Source organism: Hyla sarda, chromosome 2, assembly GCF_029499605.1.
Source record: "Hyla sarda isolate aHylSar1 chromosome 2, aHylSar1.hap1, whole genome shotgun sequence".
NCBI lineage: Eukaryota > Metazoa > Chordata > Amphibia > Anura > Hylidae > Hyla > Hyla sarda.
In genome coordinates, this window is record NC_079190.1 from 43,400,861 (window position 1) to 43,424,562 (window position 23,702).

A 23,702-nucleotide genomic window follows, 5' to 3' on the forward strand; every position below is an offset into this window, starting at 1 on the left:
CATCTTAACCTGCCAATAGAGGCTAATAGGGGCCCTTACCATGAGCATTATAGTACCTTTAATATGGCGCTCCAGTGTGTAATACTGGTTTTAATGATATGCATATGATAAGCCTGCTAATGTAACAACTCCTCCTCATGAATACTGAGGTGCCCCTAAAGTGTACCTGTCATATCACAGAAAAAAATAATACTTGTGTATATTACTCACTAAGCCATGCAAATACTTTACATGTCTAACTTCAGTATTTGGCTCACAAATCCCTCTGATCTGCTGCTCACTCGTTCTGACATCCACTGCTCAGGGAGGGCATGTCTGAGGCAAGCACTGAGCCCACCCTCACTCACCATGCATTCATTTCCTCCCTGAGTCTGCTGTGCTGTGCTGGGTCTCTTCATCCAATCACTGCAGGCTGCTCTGTAACCCCCTCCCTCTGTTTTCAGACAGGAGTCTGATAGACAGGATAGGAGTGAGCACAGAGGAATTATTTTCCCGCCCTCACTTACAGAACTTTGTCCCAGCATGTGCTTCAGAAATTAAAGAAGAAAAAGACCCCATTCCCATCCCCATGGTCCCCATCAGTCTTAGTTTACTGTAACCAACTACTGGGCTTGGTGGCCCTATGCTGTTCACCACACACTTTGAACAATTGTTTTCTATAAGAAGAATTTCTATTGTGAAAATTAATAAAACATCAAAAGACCTATTTGGTATCTGCATAAGAAAACAATGCTATAATGTTATATGGGATTTTTTTATTTTTTCCACATACCCTGTAAGAAATAGATTTTGTTTTCTTTTTGTGTATATTAGGCTCTCATGATGGATATTTACAGAAGTATTGGAGAACCCGACAGCTTGTATGGATGTGGGGGTGGAAAAATGCTTCATCCCCTGGCTAGGTAAGACATGTGTCTAAGTTTCTACTTAAATGGGGTTTTCTCTGGCTATAAAAGGATGAGAAAAACTAAATAGTAAGATGAATAAAGAGTGGATGAGGGACCCAGAACACTAGTGGAATAAAGTGGAAATGTAAGTAAGTTGGATTCAGGTTAAAAATGGCAGATTTGTTCTAGATACTTGTGAATGTGATTTTGGAAACTCCATTTACAGAACAGATTTTTCCTTAGTAGATTTGAAAATATACTGCACATTTTCGATTTAAGGGAAATCTTTCATCAATGTCACCTGCACTAACCTGTCGGTACCTTGTTCCACTCTGTGCTGTAGTTCTCGGACAATCCTCTTCGGTATCTTCAGCTCTGAGCCCGACCTGGAGCATGGGTGGAGCAGGACCCAGCAGAGAACAGCAGCGGTGACGTCACTAAGCTCCACCCATGCTAAAAGTCGGGCCCGGAGAGGAAGATACTGAAGAGGATTGCCGGAGAACAACAGCACGGAATGGGACAAGGTAAGTACCTTTGTCATCAGTGTCACCTGCACTACCTGGCGGTACTGATGACAGATTTCCTTTAAGGATTTTCTACAGGATTTTCAGGGCTGGTTTCACCCTATACAATGCATAAGGGAGCAATTCATTGCATGTTTGCAGCATAACCAGTTTAAAGGGGAACTCCAGCCAAAACTAACTTATGCCCTATCCACAGGATAGGGGATAAGTAACTGATCGCTAGGGGTTCCCCAGCTGGGACCCTCCGCGATCTCCAGAACGGGACCCCAGCTCTCAGTGAGGAGTGCATGTTGTCTACCGGTAGATGGCACGCCTCCAGGCCCTGAGCTAATCAGTTTTAGCTTAGTGTCTGAAGGAGGTGGACATGGTCTGGAATTCTCAGACCAGGTCTTCTGTTTTATTATTTTCCTAGTTAGGGATGTGTTAGTTTTTTATTCCTTTTTCTTTCATGTTTTCAGGTGGGGACTCAGGAACTGCGGCTCACTGTTTCCCCATTGTGATTGAGGGGGCACAGACATTGCGTATATGCGCTGTTCACCCCCTCTCGCCAACGGTCAGCGCCTGGGGTTGTGCCTCATGTGTCCGGGTCCCCCTGCTCGCCTCGCTCGCACATGGTAGCTCGGCGTGATGCAGGTGACAGAAAGCTGACTGAAAACCTCACAGAAGACTCCATTAGGTAAGTTCTTCTGACTGAGGTGAGTATATATTATTTCTCCCTTAGGTGCTGACTTGCAACCTTTGGAGACCCTCAGTTTTTGGCCCACCTTTCAGGGTCTAAGGGGCTGGCCTGTGCTAGGAGCTTTATCTTTTATTCTGGGCCGAGCAGTGGCATATTTGGAATGAATGGATCACTTTATTATTATGCACTCGTGCGTGTGTGTGTTTTACTATGCGGCTGACAGCAGCGGCGCTTACTATGCGGCTGACAGCCGCGATGCTTATACTGTTCGGGTGCATGAAGCGCCGACTTACTTTCGACTGCTGCCGGCGAATATGTGTCTCGCCTGCTCACTTCCCCGCTGGCGCATATGCGGCTGACGTGCGCTCGGGGCAAGTAGCGGGCGCCATTACTATTGTTCTTCTTCGGCATTTGAATCGTCCTCCAATCAGCGTCGTGCGAGCAATTTTCGGTGGCAGGTGCCAATCAGACAGTGCCCCTGCTCCAGGCACGTCCCTCTCTGGCTATTGGCTGGCCTGTTTCTCCCTCTCTATTTACACAGAGCGGAGTTCTCCTCACAGCAGCTGCCACAGGGGACACAGACTCGGGTGAGAGAGTTCTTTTTTCGCTATGTCCGTACCCAGAACTGTTCCTCCCTCTAAACAGACTACTGGAGTGTTAGTTTCCTATTTTGTCTGTAAGAGCTGTAATTCCAAAATGCCTGGTTCTGCTGAACCCACTTGCTCTGCCTGCTCCTCTGCTGCCCCAGACCCCCTGGTACCCCCGGATGCTCTTTCAGTTCCGGTGGATTCGGCCCCCCCTCCTGCCTGGGTTTCTTCCCTATCCCAGTATATGGCTGACTTGACTCAAGTCTCCCGTTCGGTGGCTGAGGCCTCCCGTGACGTGGTGTCTGCCTTGAATAGGTCTACCCTGCGCCGACCCTCTAAAGGGCCCCGCTCCTCTTCTCCACATACTTCACGCTCTCACAAGCGTACTAGGGGTGCATCTTCTGATTTTTCCATTGAGTCTTCAGGTAGACGTGGGTTCTCCCCTCGTGTCATCTGGTCACAAACGTCGCTCCTCCAGAGGACGTTCCCGGAGTCGCCGCTCTGTCTCGCCAGAGCTGCGTACCCGGTCAGGGTTGCCCCCCTCCAGGGCTGCCTCCACTCGTTCACATTCTCCTGGTGAACTGGCGGATGAGGCTTCCGAATCGGCATCTGACTCAGAGGACCGCTCGGATACAGTTGAAACAGTGAACTCATTGGTTGCGGCCATAAGAGACACCTTTCACTTAGAGGACCCAGGATCTTCGGACGTGACTCCTGAAGTATCCTTTCATCGTGCTAAACCAGCACCTCAAAGATTCAGCTCTCACGCTGAATTTGATACCCTTCTGGAATCTACATGGAAACATCCGTACAAGAGGTTCCCGGGAATGAAAAAGGTTCAGGTGCGTTACCCATTCGACAAGGACCTTGTCAATAAGGTGGTTTCCCCTCCCTCGGTGGATCCACCAATTTCCCGCCTCTCTAAGGCTACTACACTGCCGCTAGCAGATGCGGCTGCTTTCAAGGATTCGACGGACAAGAAGGTGGAGTCCTTAGCGAAGTTTGCCTCTGAAGCAGCAGGATCTTCTCTGCTTCCCACCTTCGCCTCGGCATTGGGTGTCCAAGGCCCTATCGGTGTGGTGCTCAAAACTCCGTCAGGGTATCCAGGCGGGATCCCCTCCAGAGGATCTGTCTGCTTTGGTTCTCCAATGCTCTAAAGCTGGGGACTTTCTGTGCACAGCTCCCATGCAGTCAGCCCGTTGTGCTGCCTCTGCTGTGGGTTAATTAGTGGCTCTCCGCCATTCCATGTGGCTTAAGGCTTGGAATGCGGATGCCGCCTCCAAAAGGTCTCTCACCGAGCTTCCTTTTACTGGTGCCCGTCTTTTTGGCAAGCGCCTTGATGAGATTATCTCTGAGGCGGAGGGGGGTAAGAGTTCCTTGTTACCTCAAAATAAGGCTCGCTCTACTTCCCAGAGGAAGTCCTCTTCCTTTCGGTCCTTTCGGACTTTTGGCCCCAATAAGGGGTCTGCGCAGGCGCCTTCGTTTCGGGAGGCTCTCCATTCCCTGCTTCTCCAGGGAGTTATTGTCCCCGTTCCTCCAGGGGAACGTTTTCAGGGTTTCTATTCCAATGTTTTTGTGGTACCCAAGAAGTGCGGTTCTGTGCGTCCAATCCTGGACCTCAAGCGTCTCAACCGTCATCTTCTCATCCGCCACTTCCGAATGGAATCTCTCCGTTCGGTAGTGGCATCCGTGGAACAAGGGGAGTTTTTTTCTTCAGTGGACATCAAAGATGCCTACCTCCATGTTCCAATATTTCCCGGCCATCAACGGTACCTCCCCTTTGCGGTTTTGGAGGGGCATTTTCAATTCGTAGCCCTCCCCTTTGGTCTGTCCACTGCTCCTCAGGTCTTTACCAAGATCCTTGAGCCAGTGTTAGCCCTGTTGCGGTCGAGAGGAGTCTCAGTGATCCCTTACCTGGGCGACCTTCTCATCAAGGTTCCCACCAGAGTCCAGACCCTGGAGAATGTGGCTCTCACTCTCCAGACCCTGGATCGCTTCGGGTGGATGGTCAACCGGGACAAGTCTGTCCTCTCTCCCACCCAGTCTCTGATCTTCTTGGGACTTCAATTCAACACGGCCTCTGCCCGGGTTTTCCTTCTGCCAGACAAACATCTGACTCTCCTGTCAGGAGTCCGCTCCCTTCTGGCCCAGGTCCCAGTTTCCATCCGCATTTGCATGGATGTCTTGGGTCGGATGGTAGCGGCCATGGAGGCCGTACCCTTTGCCCAGTTTCATTACCGCCCCCTTCAACTGGCGATTCTCTCTCGATGGGACAGATCTCCTCTGTCTCTCGATCGCAAGATTGCTCTCCCTTGTCGGATCCGTCAGTGTCTGCTCTGGTGGCTCCGCTCCCCCCTTCTTCTTCAGGGGCGATAATTGCTTCCCCTCCACTGGCAGGTAGTTACAACGGATGCCAGTCAGTCGGGCTGGGGCGGTGTGTTCAGGGACTGGATGGTTCAAGGCCTCTGGTCTCCCCGGGAAGCCCTCTTTCCGATAAACATCTTGGAACTGAGGGCGATTCTTCTTTGTCTTCTTCATTGGGAGTCCCTGCTTCAGTCCCGCCCTGTCCACGTCAAGTCGGACAACGCCACAGCCGTAGCATACATAAATTGGCAAGGCGGCACTCGCAACTCGGCAGCCATGGCCGAGGTGACAAAGATTCTCACCTTGGCGCAAAACAAGGTTCCGGCCATTTCGGCGATTCACATTCCAGGTGTGCTCAACTGGGAAGCGGACTTCCTCAGCCGGTCCTCAGCCGACCCCGGCAGGTGGACCCTACATCCAGAGGTCTTCGCGCAGATCTGCGACCTCTGGGGCATTCCAGACGTGGACCTCTTCGCGTCTCGGCACAATTGGAAGATCCTTCCATTTGTGTCAAAGTCCCGGGACCCCCTGGCTCTAGTCATGGACGCCCTAGTGATTCCTTGGGCGGGGTTTGCTCTGCCCTATCTGTTCCCTCCCCTTCCGCTCCTTCCCAGGGTTCTGAGGAAGCTCAAAGCGGAGGACGTTCCCGCCATACTGGTAGCTCCAGATTGGCCCCGAAGGTCGTGGTACGCCGACACTCCACTGCGCCTTCCACTTCTGACTCAGGGTCCTCTTTGCCACCCCAATTTACAGTCGCTGCATTTGACGGTGTGGCGGTTGAGACCGCGGTTTTGAGAGCCCGCGGTTTCTATTCCCAAGTCATTCGCACCATGCTCAGGGCTCGTAAGCCCTCCTCGGCAAAAATTTACCACCGTACCTGGCGGGCTTATTTTCCTTGGTGTTAAGCTCAGGTCTTGTCTCCTGTTACTTTTTCTGTCCCCCGTCTTCTCTCCTTCTTGCAGTCGGGATTGGAACTGGGGTTGTCTCTCAGTTCCCGTAAGGGTCAGGTTTCAGCCCTTTCTATTTCTTTCCAGCGTCCTCTGGCTTCTAATTCTCATGTCCGGACCTTCCTTCAAGGAGTGGCGCATGCTGCCCCTCCTTATCAGTCACCTTCTCCCCCTTGGGACTTGAATCTGGTTCTGGGTGTCCTCCAAGGTGAACCTTTTGAACCCCTTAGGGAGGTGTCCCTGCGCCTCCTTTCTTGGAAAGTGGCGTTTCATGTTGCTATCGCTTCCATTCGGAGAGTGTCTGAATTGGCAGCTCTCTCCTGCCGTTCTCCATTTCTGGGGATTCACCAGGGCCAGGTTGTCTTCCGGCCAGATCCTTCCTTTTTGCCTAAGGTTGTTTCGGCCTTTCATCTCAATGAGGACATTGTCCTTCCGTGCTTTTGTCCCGCTCCTTCTTATCCTAAGGAGCGATTACTTGACAAACTGGATGTGGTTCGGCCTGTTAGGTCTTATCTCTCTATCACTTCTTCGTTTCGTCAATGTGATTCCTTTTTTGTCCTTACGGAAGGTCGTCATAAGGGACAACCTGCTTCCATGGCCACCATTTCTCGGTAGATCTGGTCTGCCATTTTGGAAGCCTAGGGGGAAGATTCCTCCCTTCAGGGTTGTGGCTCATTCTACCCATTCTGTTGGGGCATCCTGGGCTCTCCAGAAGAAAGCCTCAGCCTTGCAGATTTGCAAGGCGGCTACTTGGTCGTCTTTGCACACTTTCTTGAGGTTCTACCGGGTTCATACCTTCGCATCGGCTGATGCTAGTCTGGGCCGTAAAGTGCTGCAGGCGGCAGTGGAACAGCCGTCTGCCTGACTGATTATCTGCCCACCCAAGGGATGGCTTTGGTACGTCCCATGGTCTGTGTCCCCCAATGGAGCCGATAGAGAAAAGGAGATTTTTTAATACTTACCGTAAAATCTCTTTCTCGAAGGATCCATTGGGGAACACAGCTCCTGCCCTTTTGGGTTTCTCTTTGGTTCTCTGTCCGAGGGTGTGTTCAGTTATATTTTTTCTTCTGGTTCTCGGACAGTTCGTGTTTTTTCCTTGACCTGTCGGTCCTCTCCTATTGCTCTGGTACTAAAACTGATTAGCTCAGGGCCTGAAGGCAGGTATATCCTGCTGGGAGGAGCCGACTTTTTTGTTGCCATAGTGTCATACCTCCTAGAGACAGCAGCATACACCCATGGTCTGTGTCCCCCAATAGATCCTTCTAGAAAGAGATTTTATGGTAAGTATAAAAAAATCTCCTTATTTCCAAGGATATTTTGGTAAAAAAAACTTTTTTACCAAAATTTCCTTGGAAAAATTAGGGTGCGTGTTATAGGCCAGAGCATGTTATACCCCGATCAATACGGTAATACGGACCGCTCGAGGAGAAGCACCTGGTGGTAAGGGGCTTGTGGGCACTCTTTGCGCTCACTTCACTGCATAAAAAGAAGATTGTACCTCCTTCCAAAATATGGATAGAAGCCACGTTTCAGTGTAGGAAGTAGGATTGTTCTACTTAGAATTTTCAGGAATCCCAACCAGACAACCTTGTTCTCTTGATCATCTGTGTTAGACAGGAGTGAGATAATAAGCTAATCATGGCGACAAACATCTCTGGTGAAGGTGGGCAGCTTGTCCTCCAGCTCACAGACCCTCTTCTCCAGAGTAGAGGTCTGGTCTGTACTTTCTGTTAATCCTGGTGCATAAGTGCAATCGCCTCTGTACAGGATCCCACCTGGGCATTCAGGATAGTAATGGAGGAGTTATATTGGGTGACCAAGGAAATGTCCTGTAGTGTGCAGGCTGTGCATCACTGTAGCAGGGTCTGGGGAAGCAGCAGGATCATGGCCTTATTAATTATGCAGGGACTGAAGTCTGCAGGGTCCTCATGTGCCAAGAACTCACCAGTGGAGCAGTCAGTGGTAGCCAAATGTTCTGCAGAGGCTGCAGCAGGACCCAGGTCCCCAGCTTCCTCCCCTCTTGCAAAGCTTGCCAGTTCCTTCCCTGGTGAGATCCCGGTGTCTGAGACGTGGCGCCTGCTTAGGAGTTGCAGCCTCTTGGTCCCACCACCTCCCACTGCCATCTTCTAACACCTCCAGCCATTGTATAAAAAAAACTGACTCTCTCCGGTTCCCTCAGGGAGCAGATTGGGCACCTGATCACTTTTAGCAGAGGAACAGGAGCTCTTCGCTCACCTCTTCAGCCAGGATCCGCACCCTTTTTTTGCTTTCTAAATAGAAAATGAAGCAACTTTCTAAATAATTTCATTAGACATTTCCTACCATTTAGCTTCTAGCCAGAGAAAGATAAGATACATGAGGACTTTCTCCTCTCCCAGTGTTAGAGATAGCAGCAGGGAGGGGAAGGGAATTATACACCAACTCATATAGTAGACAGGAGAAGAGAATCCTTGGAGGTCAGCTTATAAAGGCTGTAGATAGGGAGAAGAGCACATACAAAGCAGTCTGCAGGTGAGAATAACATGGACTTTGTACAAGTGTAGAGAGAAAATAGAGCTCACACAGCAAGCTTTAGGGGTTGTGAGAATAAAGTATACACTTTTTTCATTTTTTTTTTTTATCAGAATCCGAACATATGAACATGAAGCCAAATGGGGGAAAGCTTTAGTTACTTACGACTTGGAAACCAACTTGCCTCCAGCTGCTCGCCAGGCAGGCATCATGCAGGTATTTTTTGTCTTTGCTTCACTGTTTTCTTTAGCATAATTCTAAATTAAACATCATTGATTTTCTTTGGGACCTGCCGGAGATAGCTGAGCACTGTACTGATACACATATCTCCACCTAATCATATACTTTTATATAAATACATTCGGAATTCTATAAATTAAAATTTTAATGAAATATCGATGGGGTAAAAACGAATGTGAAGGATTAGTACAGCTAAGTACTCAATAGAGATGAGCGAACTTACAGTAAATTCGATTCGTCACGAACTTCTCGGCTCGGCAGTTGATGACTTATCCTATATAAATTAGTTCAGCTTTCAGGTGCTCCGGTGAGCTGGAAAAGGTGGATACAGTCCGAGGAAAGAGTCTCCTAGGACTGTATCCACCTTTTCCAGCCCACGGGAGCGCCTGAAAGCTGAACTAAATTATGCAGGATAAGTCATCAACTGCCGAGCCGAGAAGTTCGTGACGAATCAAATTTACTGTAATTTCGCTCATCTCTAGTACTCAAAGCTGAATAAATGTGCAAAGTACTCCCTCTAGTGGTGACTGTAGACAGTCAAAATTCTACCTATAACGCTACTACATAGGTGACACAGTACGCAAATACAACATAAGTATTATATCTTTTTATGCACAATTAAATTTTCTTTCAGGCCTTACAGAACTTTGGCTTGAGTCACATGTTGTCCACCTACCTGCGAGGCCTTGAGCATGAGAATCCAGAATGGTCTTCAGAGGTGCAAGAGATTCGCTATCAGGCAGCATGGAGGAATATGCAGTGGGAACAGAGCCCATCCCATAAGTAAGGCTTCCCTAAAGGCTTTGGTTATGTTACATACACTGCATTTCTATAGTTGTCATATCTATACCTCTGTTTTCTTCCTTTTTAATTTAGAAATGATGCTGCTGGGCCTGGTTATCATGAATCTCTCTACTGTGCTTTACAGTCCTTGAGAGACAAAGAATTCCCTACTTTCTATGACCACATTAAATTTGCCAGGTTTGTATTTTTCTTGGAATTTACTTCTGCATACACTTTACAAAATTTTTGTCAATCTAAAGCAAAACTATTGTTAAAAGAATAAGAATCCCAGTCCCTCCGTAGATAGCTGTACATGTATGTTGGATGTAGTTCATTCAGTAATGTTTTTAACGTGCTTTTGAGTTCTGTACAAAACAGTAAACCTTTGGTAAATTGATCAAACAAAGTCACTGGTAATGTACATTCATCCCAATAAAGCCAGTGGATATGAATCTTTTCTTGTACTTTTTGAAAAGAATATATTCCAATAGTGCAGTGTTTCCCAACCAGGGGGCCTCCAGCTGTTGCAAAACTACAACTCCTAGCCTGCCCGGACAGCCTTTGGCTGTCCGGGCAGCCTGGGAGTTGTAGTTTTGCAACAGCTGGAGGCACCCTGGTTGGGAAACACTGCATTAGTGCATTTTAAATATCTGTTGGCCATCAGGGGGAGCTCTAACTCAACAAATTTAACCTTGTTCACAGATATATTCTGTAAAGAAGTACTAATGCTGACAAGAGTCAGAATGTAAACATTCATCATTGTTTGTTACTTTGTTTATAGGGTTAAAGAAGTTGAAGAGCTGTGTAAAGGTAGCCTGGAGTCCGTGTATTCTCTCTATCCCACTCTGTGCAGGCTGCAAGCAATTGGGGAGCTGGCAAATGCCGGACAGATGTTTTCACGGTATGCTAATATCTGAATCAAGCTAAATGCATGATTCAACCGCTAACCCTGTATAACCAAGAAAAATGGTAATTACTCTACTGCAGTGGGCTCTAAAGTGCTGCCCAGGCATGCTGGGAGTTGTACTTTTGTAACATCTGGAGGTCCAGAGTTTGAAGACCACTGCTGTACAGAATTGAGTTTATTACTGTGCATGTAGTTATTTCTATGGCTAGTCAAAATCAATGGATGATTGTTATAGAAATCTTCTTGGCTGGCCTGTTAGACATTCCATTCTTGATCATAACGTTGTTTCTATATTTCAGATCCATCCCTGAGAATCTGATAAATGACCTGTACATGAAGTGGCAGCAGCAGTCTCAGCTCCTCAAAGACAGCGACTTTGGCTTCCAGGAGCCTGTCCTTGCTCTTCGATCTGTTATCCTTGAGACTATGCTGGAAAAAAATGTTTCCTCCCAGGACTGCCTCAATGAAATCCTCACTAGACATTTAGTGGAGTTATCTCAAGTAGCTAGACTTGCCAACAACACCCAGGTGAGTTGTTTGTTTATTTATTTATTTATTTTGTATTTAAAAATGTAGTTTGAGTGAAATTAAAGAGGTACTCCGCCCCTAGACATCTTATCCCCTATCCAAAGGATAGGAGATAAGATGTCTGATCATGGGGGTCCCGCCGCTGGGGACCCCCGCGATCTCCCTGCTGCTGTCGGCATTCGTTTAAAGCGTCGGGTGCAGCGCCAGAGGCTCATGACATTGGCTCATGACATCATGGCCACGCCCCCTCAATTCAAGTCTATGGCCCCCTCCCATAGACTTGCATTGAGGGTGTGTGGCCATGATGTCACGAGCGGGCATGACTGTGATGTCACGAGCCTCCGCCCCACATCGCCAGTCATCAGGCACGGAACGAAGTTAGCTCCGTACACCGGATGTCGAGGGTGTGCTGCAGCAGAGATCGCGGGGGTCCCCAGCGACTGGACCCCCACGATCAGATATCTTATTCCCTATCCTTTGGATAGGGGATAAGATGTCTAGGGGTGCAGTACCCCTTTAAGATGCATGGCTGCATTTGTCGCAAAATGCATACTGTTGCCATCTGACATCTAAATACAGACTAATTAAAAGGATCAAAGAATAAAAAAAATAAGGATAGTAATTATAGTTTAGTACTTAAAGGGTTAATGTCATTTAAAACAACTTTTCACATGTTACCCAGACTTGTCAAAAGTTGTGATAGCAGCAGTTTCACACTGTGACCTACTGCGATCAGAAGCTATAAGCCAGGAAAGTGCTCAGCAGGGCACCGCTCCCCGGCTCTTCTATGCATAGATTTATTCCTCAACTATGAGAGACAGAATGATTTTTTTTTAAATCTTATTTTAGAATTTATTTGCAAATTATGGTGGAAAATAAGTATTTGGTCACCTACAAACAAGCAAGATTTCTGGCTCTCACAGACCTGTAACTTCTTCAGACCTGTAAAGTATCCTCTGTCCTCCACTCCTTACCTGTATTAATAGCTCCTGTTTGAACTTGTTATCTGTATAAAAGATACCTGTCCACAACCTCAAACAGTCACACTCCAAACTCCACTATGGCCAAGACCAAAGAGCTGTTGAAGGACACCAGAAACAAAATTCTAGACCTGCACCAGGCTGGGAAGACTGAATCTGCAATAGGCAAGCAGCTTGGTGTGAAGAAATCAACTGTGGGAGCAATTATCAGAAAATGTAAGACATACAAGACCACTGATAATCTCCCTCGATCTGGGGCTCCAAGCAAGATCTCACCCCTTGGTGTCAAAATGTTCACAAGAATGGTGAGCAAAAATCCCAGAACCACACAGGAGGACCTAGTGAATAACCTGCAGAGATCTGGGACCAAAGTAACAAAGGCTACCATCAGTAACACACTACGCCACCAGGGACTCAAATCATGTAGTGCCAGACATGACCTCCTGCTTAAGCCAGTACATGTCTGGGCCCGTCTGAAGTTTGCTAGAGAGCATTTGGATGATCCAGAAGAGGATTGGGAGAATGTCATATAGTCAGATGAAACAAAAGTAGAACTTTTTGGTAAAAACTCAACTCGTCATGTTTGGAGGAGAAAGACTGCTGAGTTGCATCCAAAGAACACCATACCTACTGTGAAGCATGGGGGTGGAAACATCATGCTTTGGGGCTGTTTTTCTGCTAAGGGACCAGGACGACTGATCTGTGTAAAGGAAAGAATGAATGGGGCCATGTATGGTGAGATTTTGAGTGAAAATCTCCTTCCATCAGCAAGGGCATTGAAGATGAAACGGGGATTGGTCTTTTAGCACGACAATGATCCCAAACACACCACCCGGGCAACTAAGGAGTGGCTTCGCATTTCAAGGTCCTGGAGTGGCCTAGCCAGTCTCCAGATCTCAACCCCATAGAAATCCTTTGGAGGGAGTTCAAAGTCTGTGTTGCCCAGTGACAGCCCCAAAACATCACTGCTCTAGAGGAGATCTGCATGAAGGAATGGGTTAAAATACCGGCAACAGTGTGTGGAAAAAACCTTGTGAAGACTTACAGAAAATTTGCCAACAAAGGGTATATAACAATGTACTGAGATGAACTTTTGGTATTGACCAAATGCCTATTTTCCACCATAATTTGCAAATAAATTCTTTAAAAATCAGACAATGTGATTTTATGGATTTTTTTTCTCATTCTGTCTCTCATAGTTGAGGTTATAACCTATGATGAAAATTACAGGCCTCTCATCTTTTTAAGTGGGAGAACTTGCACAATTGGTGGCTAAATACTTTTCCCCCCACTGTATACAGAGAAAAGGTCAGACTCACAGATCGACTCACGGCCGATCACAACTTTTAACACATATGGGAAATATGTCTAGAGTCGTTTTCAATGACAGTAACCCTTTAAAACATCTCCTTTGTGCAAGTTAAAACAACATAAAAATTCCTTGAAGATCCGCAAATCATTCCACCATAACTTCTAAAATTCAACATCTTAACATGCAACTTGAAGTTGTATAAACTTAGTGAGGAGTGAATTGAGAGGGGTTATCCCACAAAAAAATGTATCATGTTCCCACAGGATAAGTATAGATGTAGGATGGCTGGGACCCCAAACAGTTGACTGGTTGTCGCGAGCCCCTTATAGTGAGGAAGAGGTTGACTGGAGCAGTGGTTAAACATGCTTTGCAGCTTCCCATTGTGTTTGGATCCCCATCCCCAGTTATCAGTGGGGCTTCCAAAAATTATACTTTTATTATACATCCTGTGGATAACACCAGCCTTAAAGGAGTACTCCGGCGCGCACTTTTTTCCTTTTATCCTGTCCGGGCTGCAAAATAAAAGAAAACACACTTTCTCTTACCTGCCAACGAGCCCCCGGAACTCCGGTACACTCCGGTACAGGTGTTCGGTCCCCGGGCTGTATTCTTCTTACTTCCTGTTAGCCCGGCACGTCACACGGAGCTTCAGCCTATCACCGGCCGAGGCGGGACATCGCTTCGGCCGGTGATAGGCTGAAGCTCCGTGTGACGTGCCGGGCTATCAGGAAGTAAGAAGAATACAGGCCGGGGACCGAACACGTGTACCGGAGTGTATCGGAGCTCCGGGGGCTCGTTGGCAGGTAAGAGAAAGTGTGTTTTCTTTTATTTTGCAGCCCGGACGGGATAAAAGGAAAAAAAGTGCGCGCCGGAGTACTCCTTTAAAGATACATTTATTTACCATAAAATATACACTTGCACTGTTTTATGTATTCTAACTGATGTTGTCTTTTCTCTTACAGCTACCAGAAAAGGCAATGTTCCAGATTAAACAACATAATTCGGCACAGTTCCTTGTATCCGAATGGCAGCTTGAGGAAGCTCAAGTCTTTTGGGCTAAAAAGGAGCAAAGTCTGGCTTTGAGTTTACTCCGACAAATGGTGGACAAATTGGAAGCTCACAGCTTTGAGGTTGGTACTACATTACAAATTAATTTTTTTTCTGCACTTAAGATCCATCTATATAATGTTACTGCACAATGAAATGAAAGTTTTGCAGTTTCATGACGTTTGAGCCGTACATTCAGCAGGCATGTTGGGTTAGCTCCTGATACATTTGCTGTATTCGCCATATAGGTGGGTGTTCTTTTGCCATTCATCAAGCTGGTATACATTTTTTATTAAAAAAATGTTAATACCTTATTTTCAAATGACTAGAAAAGCGTAATAAAACCTGTTCTTCTATACAGAGGTATATATCATGCAGTATACATTTTTGTTAACTTTAAAAAGAGCTTGTTAGTGGCATTTGTTACTTGTATGCCTATACAATGTCATAAAACTTCCTCATGTATACCTCCAACAAAAGACTTGAACAGAATATATAATGTACAGCATACGCATTGTGTTACTATCAATCAATCAATTTCACATGCTGTTGTGCAAATGGAACAGACAACAGGTGGACATTATAGGCATTGAATTGTGTTTTTTTCACTTTTAGGTTGAGAATGATCCCAGCCTGCAGCTGATATATGTTGAATGCTTAAGGTTATGCGGGAATTGGTTGGCAGAAACCTGTCTGGAAAGCCCCACAATCATTATGCAGAACTTTCTGGAGAAGGTAAGATCCCCTTATTGTTTGTAGGAACAACTGAGAGGTATATCATTATTATTACATTTATTTGTTTTTGTTTAAGTATTTATTTAAGGCATTTTTCAAACACAAAAAACTATACAAAAACACTCCAGAGAGCACCACGGAGTGCCCAACTACAGCAGGAACAACAGAACCATACACAGGTAAGTAACAGTAGGGACACAAGATACTCCCCTAAGGGGAGAGACTCCGTTCAAACAGCAGCATAGTACCGAAACTGGGCTAAACGTAGGCCCCTGGAGTGCCTGAACTGTCCAACAATGACTAACACACAAACACCGCACCAGCATATGGTCTCACAAGGGGTCTGAGGATCTCATCTCGGTACCTAATGGCAGTCAGGCTACCTCTGGCAAGCACATGGAGGGCTGTGCGGCCCCCCCAAAGAAATGCCACCCCACACCAGGCAGCATAAAGTTCTCCACGACATCTCCAGACTCTGTCCCGTCTGTCACGTGCTCAGTGTGAACCTGCTTTCATCTGTGAAGAGCACAGGGCAGCAGTGACGAATTTGCCAATCTTGGTGTTCTCGGGCAAATGCCAAATGTCCTGCACGGTGTTGGGCTGTAAGCACAACCCCCACCTGTCGACGATGAGCCCTCATACCACCCTCATGGAGTCTGTTTCTGACTGTTTGAGTGGACACATGCATATTTGTGGCCTGCTGGAGGTCATTTTGCAGGGCTCTGGCAGTGCTCCTCCTGCTCCTCCTTGCACAAAGATGGAGGTAACGTTCCTGCTGCTGGGTTGTTGCCCTCCTACGGCTTCCTCCACATCTCCTGGTAGCACTTCCATGCTCTGGACACTACGCTGACAGACACAGCAAACCTTCTTGCCACAGCTCGCATTGATGTGCCCTACTGGATGAGCTGCACTACCTGAGCCATTTGTGTGGGTTGTAGACTCCGTCTCATGCTACCACTAGAGTGAAAGCACCGCCAGCATTCAAAAGTGACCAAAACATCAGCCAGGAATCATAGGAACTGAGAAGTGGTCTGTGGTCAACACCTGCAGAACCACTCCTTTATTGGGGGGTGTCTTGCTAATAGCCTATAATTTTCACCTGTTGTCTGTTCCATTTGCACAACAGCATGTGAAATTGATTGTCAATCAGTGTTGCTTCCTGAGTGGACAGTGTGATTTCACAGAAGTGTCGTTGACTTGGAGTTACATTGTGGTGTTTAAGTGTTCCCTTTATTTTTTGGAGCAGTGTATTTATATAGCTAATCATTTATTTTTGTGATGAGCAACAATTTTTCAAACAAAAATCCAGATTATAATCCAAAAATAATTGCACACAGCCAAAATCCACACTGACTTGGACACAGAACCTGTGCTGGTTTCAATATCCAAATCAGCATGGTTTTGCACAATAAACCATCTTCAATGGGAAATGCCACACCATGCTGACAAATGGGAAAAGACATGACCAGGTGGTCTTACATGTAATGAAACTTATACACTAAGAGCCAAAAAGAAATTCCTAAATAATGTTTATGTCCACCACAAACAAAAGAAAAAATGAGCACAAAGCAAATCAAAGGTGTGATTGCCCAAAAATAGAACCACCGTGAGTTAAAAAAAAATAATCCTGGGATTGTTATCCCCCGGATATATCCGATATAAACACAATGAAAGTATGACAGCCAAGATATATAGCAAATTGTAATAAATTCTGCTCCACCAATCTGGAGACTTGTCACAGCTGGAGATCCAGTATACATCCTACAGGGTAAGAGAGGGGGATAGGATGGGTGGAAGGGGGGGACGGACCTAGGGGAGAATAATGGCCTTATGGATGGGCGGCCTCTACCTCCTTAGCCTACCGTACAGTCCCTGTTGCTACCCCTATACCTAGGCGGGGTGGGTGTCCTTATAAGGACGGTCCCGCACAGGAACCTACCCCTGTAATGGCCTGTTAAAGTCCTATCTATTTCACAGAGAGGAGGCTCTCTATCTCACTAGAATCAGCTGTCTATTTAGGTTGGATGGGAGAAGGAAAATATACCTATAATCCCACGAATGTATCCTTCTACTCACACCCCAAGGATGTGTGAATGAGGGAAAAATGCTATATGTAAACTGTGGAACGGGAATCAGATAGGGATGTTTTTGTAAAACCACTAACTTGCCATACCTGGGGGTCCAGCTAAGTATCTTTGAATTTCACTAGAATATATCCAAAAATATTTCTGTCCATTCTGGTGGTTATTCTGGAATATATACTATGTTCTGCAATTATTGATTCTCCAATGTTGGAGGGATTTTTTATTTTCCTGGGTAATATCTAATCATTGATATCACCTTTTGTCATCAATAATTTGGATATATTTGAAGCAATATTCCAGTACATAGTTAACGTCAATATCTGAGGATCATATAGCATTGTGATATCTGTATTATGCTTTATATCTGATTCCCGTTCCACAGTTTACATATAGCATTTTTCCCTCATTCACACATCCTTGGAGTGTGAGTAGAAGGATACATTCGTGGGATTATAGGTATATTTTTCCTTCTCCAATCCAACCTAAATAGACAGCTGATTCTAGTGAGATAGATAGGGCTTTAACAGGCCATTACAGGGGTAGGTTCCTGTGCGGGACCGTCCTTATAAGGACACCCACCCCGCCTAGGTATAGGGGTAGCAACAGGGACTGTACAGTAGGCTAAGGAGGTAGAGGCCGCTCATCCATAAGGCCATTATTCTCCCCTAGGTCCGTCACCCCCCCCCCCTTCCACCCACCCTATCCCCCTCTCTTACCCTATAGGATGTATGTCACCAAAGATATATATAACCCTACATATATAGTAGGTAAAGGTATGTATTTGTAATTATAACACCAAAAAGAGAACCATACCACAAATTAAACAGAAAAGTAATAGAATGTACAAAATCAACTTTATTAATACAATTTAGTAATAAAAAAATAGATATTAAAATTAAAACAAAAATGGATAGGCACTAGTGTACATACAAAGATATAGGACAATGGTAGGACCCAAATACATAAAAATATACAAGTATAAGGAGTAAATGCCACAGTAGCTGGTAGGATACAAGAGTAATACCTGCCAAAAGTATACAATAAAGGGTGCCAAACCATACCTACACCTGAACCCCAACGATCGTTTCGCTATTATGATGCTTCTTCAGGGGGCGTGACTAACCTGAGAGAGTCTGTAACCTTTATATCCTGCCCTAACCAATGGGATCCTCAATATTATGATCGGCATCTATATACACCAATTGTAGCATAGCCCATAGTTAACAAACAGGTGCTACCTCTAACCTCACTTCCTATTGAACCTGAGAACACATACCTCAGTGGCGTGCTCTCCAGCGTGGAACGCAGGGATCCCTGTAGTGCGCAGGCGCAACCGGAAGTCTCTAGTGCGTCCGCGATAGTGACATGTCACATGATCGCAATGTGCGGTCACATGACCTGTCAACACAAGATTGCTGGAGGCACACACCATGAGCAGGCGCAGCCAGAAATCTCCAGCGCGGCTGCATAGACAGCATGTCACGTGACCGCTAAGTGTAGTCACATGATAGGGTCTCAGCCGAAAAAATAACTTTATTGATAACAGACAGTAATCGCAAGCGCAGAAACCTTACACCGACAATACAGCAAACCACCAAGTGAGTAACCAAACAAACTAGTGAATAAGTGGAGGTGACTAAAAGTGACAAGTGATAGGTGAATAAATAACTAGTGCCTATCCATTTTTGTTTTAATTTTAATATCTATTTTTTTATTACTAAATTGTATTAATAAAGTTGATTTTGTACATTCTATTACTTTTCTGTTTAATTTGTGGTATGGTTCTCCTGTAGGATGTATACTGGATCTCCAACTGTGGCAAGTCTCCAGATTGGTGGAGCAGAATTTATTACAATTTGCTATATATCTTGACAAGCCTAAGTGGCTGTCATACTTTCATTGTGTTTATATCTGATATATCCGGGGGATATCAATCCCAGGATTATTATTTTTAACTCACAGTGGTTCTTTTTTTGGGCAATTACACCTTTGATTTGCTTTGTACTAATTTTTTCTTTTGTTTGTGGAGGACATAAACATTATTTTGGAATTTCTTTTTGGCTCTTAGTGTATAAATTATTAAAAGTTAAGTTTTAGTGTCCTCCCAGTGATTTGTATTTGGCTGACACTGATGATAAACATCACTATTCTGTGATTTCTTACATGTAATGCAATGGTTGAATCCTATTGGTGTACTGTAGATGATTTCACCAAAGGTGGTTTTATAACCACCTGACTCGATGTCTAGTACGTTAGTGTTAAGGAGTTGATCAGGTTGTATCGCTCCTGCCTGGTTGGCTCTGGTTAGGCCTCTAAATGTGAGTGACTGCCGCTTTCCGAATGAAAGATAAATGGTTAAGTGCTGGCAAGAGGTATTGATACCAGACACAGAGTTGGTATAAACTCCTCCCTCACTTGTTTAAATATATCTATACATGACATAATCTTTCTTTTATTAATCATGGTTATATTCAGGTGCTTCCTGTTTTTCCGAAGATTCTTGCTGTGTCTGTCAATTTCCAGCTTCTTACTACTCCATATTCTTCAGTTGGGTGTTACTTCCCTTTTTTAGGATAAAGAAATGGAAAAATGGAGGACAGCGCCTCGCCTAATTCTGTGGGCTAAATGTCCCGAGAGCCCTTGGATAGAAAATATGCTCACCTTATGTGAAAATTGGTTTCATGCATATCACCCCTTTGCACCGGGGTTGCAGTGTGGAATCTTTGGCTGCAGCCTGCAGGGAGGACTGGGCTCCTCTTGGGGGTTGGTAGTGAGCCAGGCGAGTTCACAAAGATTTCTGCGGTGGCGCTGCCTTGATAGATTCACATGCAGAGTCGTGTTCAGGTTAATATTCAATACATGGGACTTTTATAGGGAAGGGTAATACGCGTTTTGATGGTATGTTCCCTCTTTCTCAACTCTTTGCAATTGAGAAAGAGGGAACATACCCTCGAAACGCGTCTTGCACTTCCCTGTAAAATTCCCATGTATTGAATAAAATTCATTGATACTGGACTCTGCATGTGAATCTACCAAGGCAGCGCCACCGCAGAATTCTTTCTTTTATCTGAACTCACCAGACTTCCCTTTTTTGGAACACTGCAAATCTTTGTCTTGCTTCTTGGATGTTTTCCCAGAGAGCAGGTTCAATCTTGGTTACAAGCAATAGCTAGCTGATTTATCTCATCAGGGTAATAATGTTTTTCTGCAGCAATTGATTAGCATGAGTATAAATGATAGATTAATATATATTGATCAACAATCAAAAAATCATCATAATCATCCTCAACATTAGTAATCTGTATCCCCTGAGGACTCCTTACAGAAAAACCTGTCAGAGGTGACTTTGTTTGAATTTTTATGAAAATAGGATGCTCAGCCACTATGTGTTGATAGTAGGACCCACAGGTACACTATTACATTGATCAGTGTGTATTGTAGGATGGAAGTATATAAATGTAACAATACCATATATATACCAAGTAAATGCTGACCGACTACTGTGAATTTTAATATAGCATGTTTTGTGTTCAAAATTCAAATAATGATTTTATATATATATATATATATATATACATATATATATATATATATATATATATTTTAGCACACAACTAATATATCAATGGGAAAGATGTATCTCTATAGTAACTTTTATAGTGTTTTGTAAGTAGTAAGTAAATAATAGAATTATTAACCTCGATTCACTCGATCGTGGTTGCTGGTACTACCCGCAGCATCAATCCCATTGACTTGAATAGGACTCAGCTGCAGTAAACTGCAGTACAAGACACAACCACTGTAAATCTGGCCTGGTAATAAACATTGTGCAGCACTCACCTGAGCACCGCAGCCCCTGCAATGGCTGTTCATTGGGGGTGTCGGGAGTTTGAAATTCAGAGCTGCTATTGTCACCAGATACCAAAATACCAGTGCGGATTGTATTCATACTAGTGCATGATCTTAATGACCTCCTGGTTTGAATCTTATACGTTTAAATAATTTTACCTGCCATATATATTTCCTTTTATAGTAACAGTAAAAGAAATGGATTCCTGTATGGATTTCGTCCCAGCATTGTATAATTTATATCCTCTTGCAGATGGAAAATGCCCGAGCCGGTGACCTTGTTTCTTCTTCTACAGGCAGTGGAAGTGGCAGAGAGCTACAGCACAGGCAGCGGAGAGCGCCTGCAGCAAGGAAGGATGAAGGCATTTCTGTCATTGGCCCGCTTCTCAGATGCTCAGTATCAGCGAATCGATAACTATATGAAGTCCTCAGAGTTTGAGAACAAGCAGGCATTACTGGCAAAGGCGAAAGAGGAAGTGGAGCTGATGAGACAGCACAAGGTCCAGACCAACAGGTGCCTATCAAAACCGATATTTACTGACATCTGTTAGGTTGTGTCTATTGAGAACCATATTAAAACCGGTATTTGCTGACATCTATAACATTGTGTCTATTGAGAACCCTATTAAAACCGGTATTTACTGACATCTGTTAGGTTGTGTCTATTGAGAACCCTATTAAAACCGGTATTTACTGACATCTGTTAGGTTGTGTCTATTGAGAACCCTATTAAAACCAGTATTTACTGACATCTGTAAGGTTGTGTCTATTGAGAACCATATTAAAACCGGTATTTACTGACATCTGTTAGGTTGTGTCTATTGAGAAAGATCTAATGTGAACTCCTAGTGGGTGCTTAGTACTTTTAGTGGTTTCTTGTGAAATGCTCTTTTTTTAATTTTTTTATAAAGGAGCCAACATTTATACACCCTGAATGGAAATGATCATCCTCTTACTTTAAGGCTGCTTTCACACAAAAAAATGTATCCGTTTTAAAGATCCGTTTGATGTTCTGTTATAAAAACCCTGAAAATTGGCCGTTAAACGGCCGTTACAAAATCCCATTATAGTCTATGGGATTTTTACATTATCCGTTATAACCCGTTATAGCCCGTCATTAATAACGGACGTTATTTTGTGATGGGAGAATGAACAGAAGAAATAGTGCATGCACTATTTCTCCCGTTACTACCTTCCGTCACAAAATAACGTCCGTTATTAATAACGGGCTATAACAGGTTAAAACGGATAATGTAAAAATCCCATAGACTATAGTGGGATTTTCTAACGGCCGTATGGGATTTTGTAATGGCCGATTTTCAGGGTTTTCATAACGGAACATAAAACGGATCTTTAAAACGTATGAAGTAAGGGTACATTCACACATACAGGATCCTGCACAGATTTGATGCGCAGGATTTATAACTGCAGATTAGAAGCGGTGCTCAGTCGTTTAGTTTACATTGAAATCTGCAGCGTAAAATCCTGTGCATCAAATCCTGCACATCAAATCTGCATACGTGTGAACGTACCCTAAAGGGGTATTCCGTCTTTATTCATCTTATCCCCTATCATAGGGGTCGAGCCGCTGGGGACTCTGCGATCTCGGTGCAGCCCCCGGCATTCTGTGTCGGGCACTGCCTCTGAAACGGGGACGTGATTTCAAGGCCACGCCCCCTAGTGACGTAACGCCACGCCCCCTCCATTCTTGTCTATGGGAGGGGGCGTGACGGCCATCACGCCGCCTCCCATAGACATGAATGGAGGGGGTGGGGTGTGACATCAAGAGGTGGTGTGACGTGACATCACGTCCCCCATCTCTCTCACCCCGCACAGAATGCCGGGGGCTGCACCGAGATTGCGGGGGGTCCCCAGCGGCGGGACCCCTGTGATCATACATCTTATCCCTATCCTTTGGATAGGGAATAAGATGTATAAAGCCAGAATACCTCTTTAATCATGTAAGCCACTGGCCATTTTCTCTACTGCCCCAGGGCACTAACACATTAAAGCCAGTGACTGCTGTGTCACAAGATGTCAGTCCCGACGTGTGAGTTTTTAGATCCTCAACACAGTTAGCAATTGTTAATTAGTTGATTTTTTTTAAATGTAAGAAGACCCACATTTTAGTAGTCATGGATTCTGGGATGTTATCTTTATAGTGAACGGAGCTCTATTTATTTCCAAATCCCTGTAAAGGTAAATTTACACAACTGTCCTATTCATTGGAATATTGGCATTCACATGAATGTAACTAATGTTCTGTCAAAGAAAATTCTGCAACAAATCTGCTGCGTATGAACTCCCTGTTGTCTTATAGGGATGTCATAAAAGGCAGCTCCAAACTATAAGATTTAAAAGAGAACCTATTTGGAAGCGATCCATTTAATTGAGTGGATCTCATATGATGCTGTATTTGTATGTGCAGTCACACCTGCAAAAACACTCAGCCCGCTGCAATCAGGTCCCATCGGAAAAGGGGTTGTCTTCACGAGCTAAAATACTGTCTGCCTGCAAATGACTCTTTGTGTTAAGGGAAGCAGGAGGTTTGGGCCTGAATATAAAGTTATATTATCAACTGAAGTGACACCAACCAAATTTCGAGCAATAAAAACAGAAAAATAAAAAAATCTAAGGAAATAAAAAATTCTTTAAAAGTCCTAATGCACACTAACCAGATTAAAGGTGTACTAGGGGATATGAAAACTTATTCCTTATCCTAAGGATAGGGGATACGT

At 44.8% G+C, this 23,702-nt stretch overlaps 1 protein-coding gene across 10 annotated transcripts in view; it reads left to right on the plus strand.

Moving 5' to 3' along the window:
* The window catches only part of ATM (ATM serine/threonine kinase), a 203,042-nt gene that overhangs the window by 150,059 nt on the left and 29,281 nt on the right, over positions 1 to 23,702 (plus strand). For all 10 annotated transcript variants that reach the window (XM_056561645.1, XM_056561649.1, XM_056561647.1 and 7 more), the window contains 9 exons: positions 814 to 902; positions 8,613 to 8,715; positions 9,374 to 9,522; positions 9,616 to 9,720; positions 10,304 to 10,423; positions 10,729 to 10,957; positions 14,212 to 14,379; positions 14,912 to 15,031; positions 21,261 to 21,478. In XM_056561645.1, the coding sequence (XP_056417620.1) occupies positions 814 to 902; positions 8,613 to 8,715; positions 9,374 to 9,522; positions 9,616 to 9,720; positions 10,304 to 10,423; positions 10,729 to 10,957; positions 14,212 to 14,379; positions 14,912 to 15,031; positions 21,261 to 21,478 (1,301 nt within the window). The remainder of the gene's footprint in view (positions 1 to 813; positions 903 to 8,612; positions 8,716 to 9,373; positions 9,523 to 9,615; positions 9,721 to 10,303; positions 10,424 to 10,728; positions 10,958 to 14,211; positions 14,380 to 14,911; positions 15,032 to 21,260; positions 21,479 to 23,702) is intronic.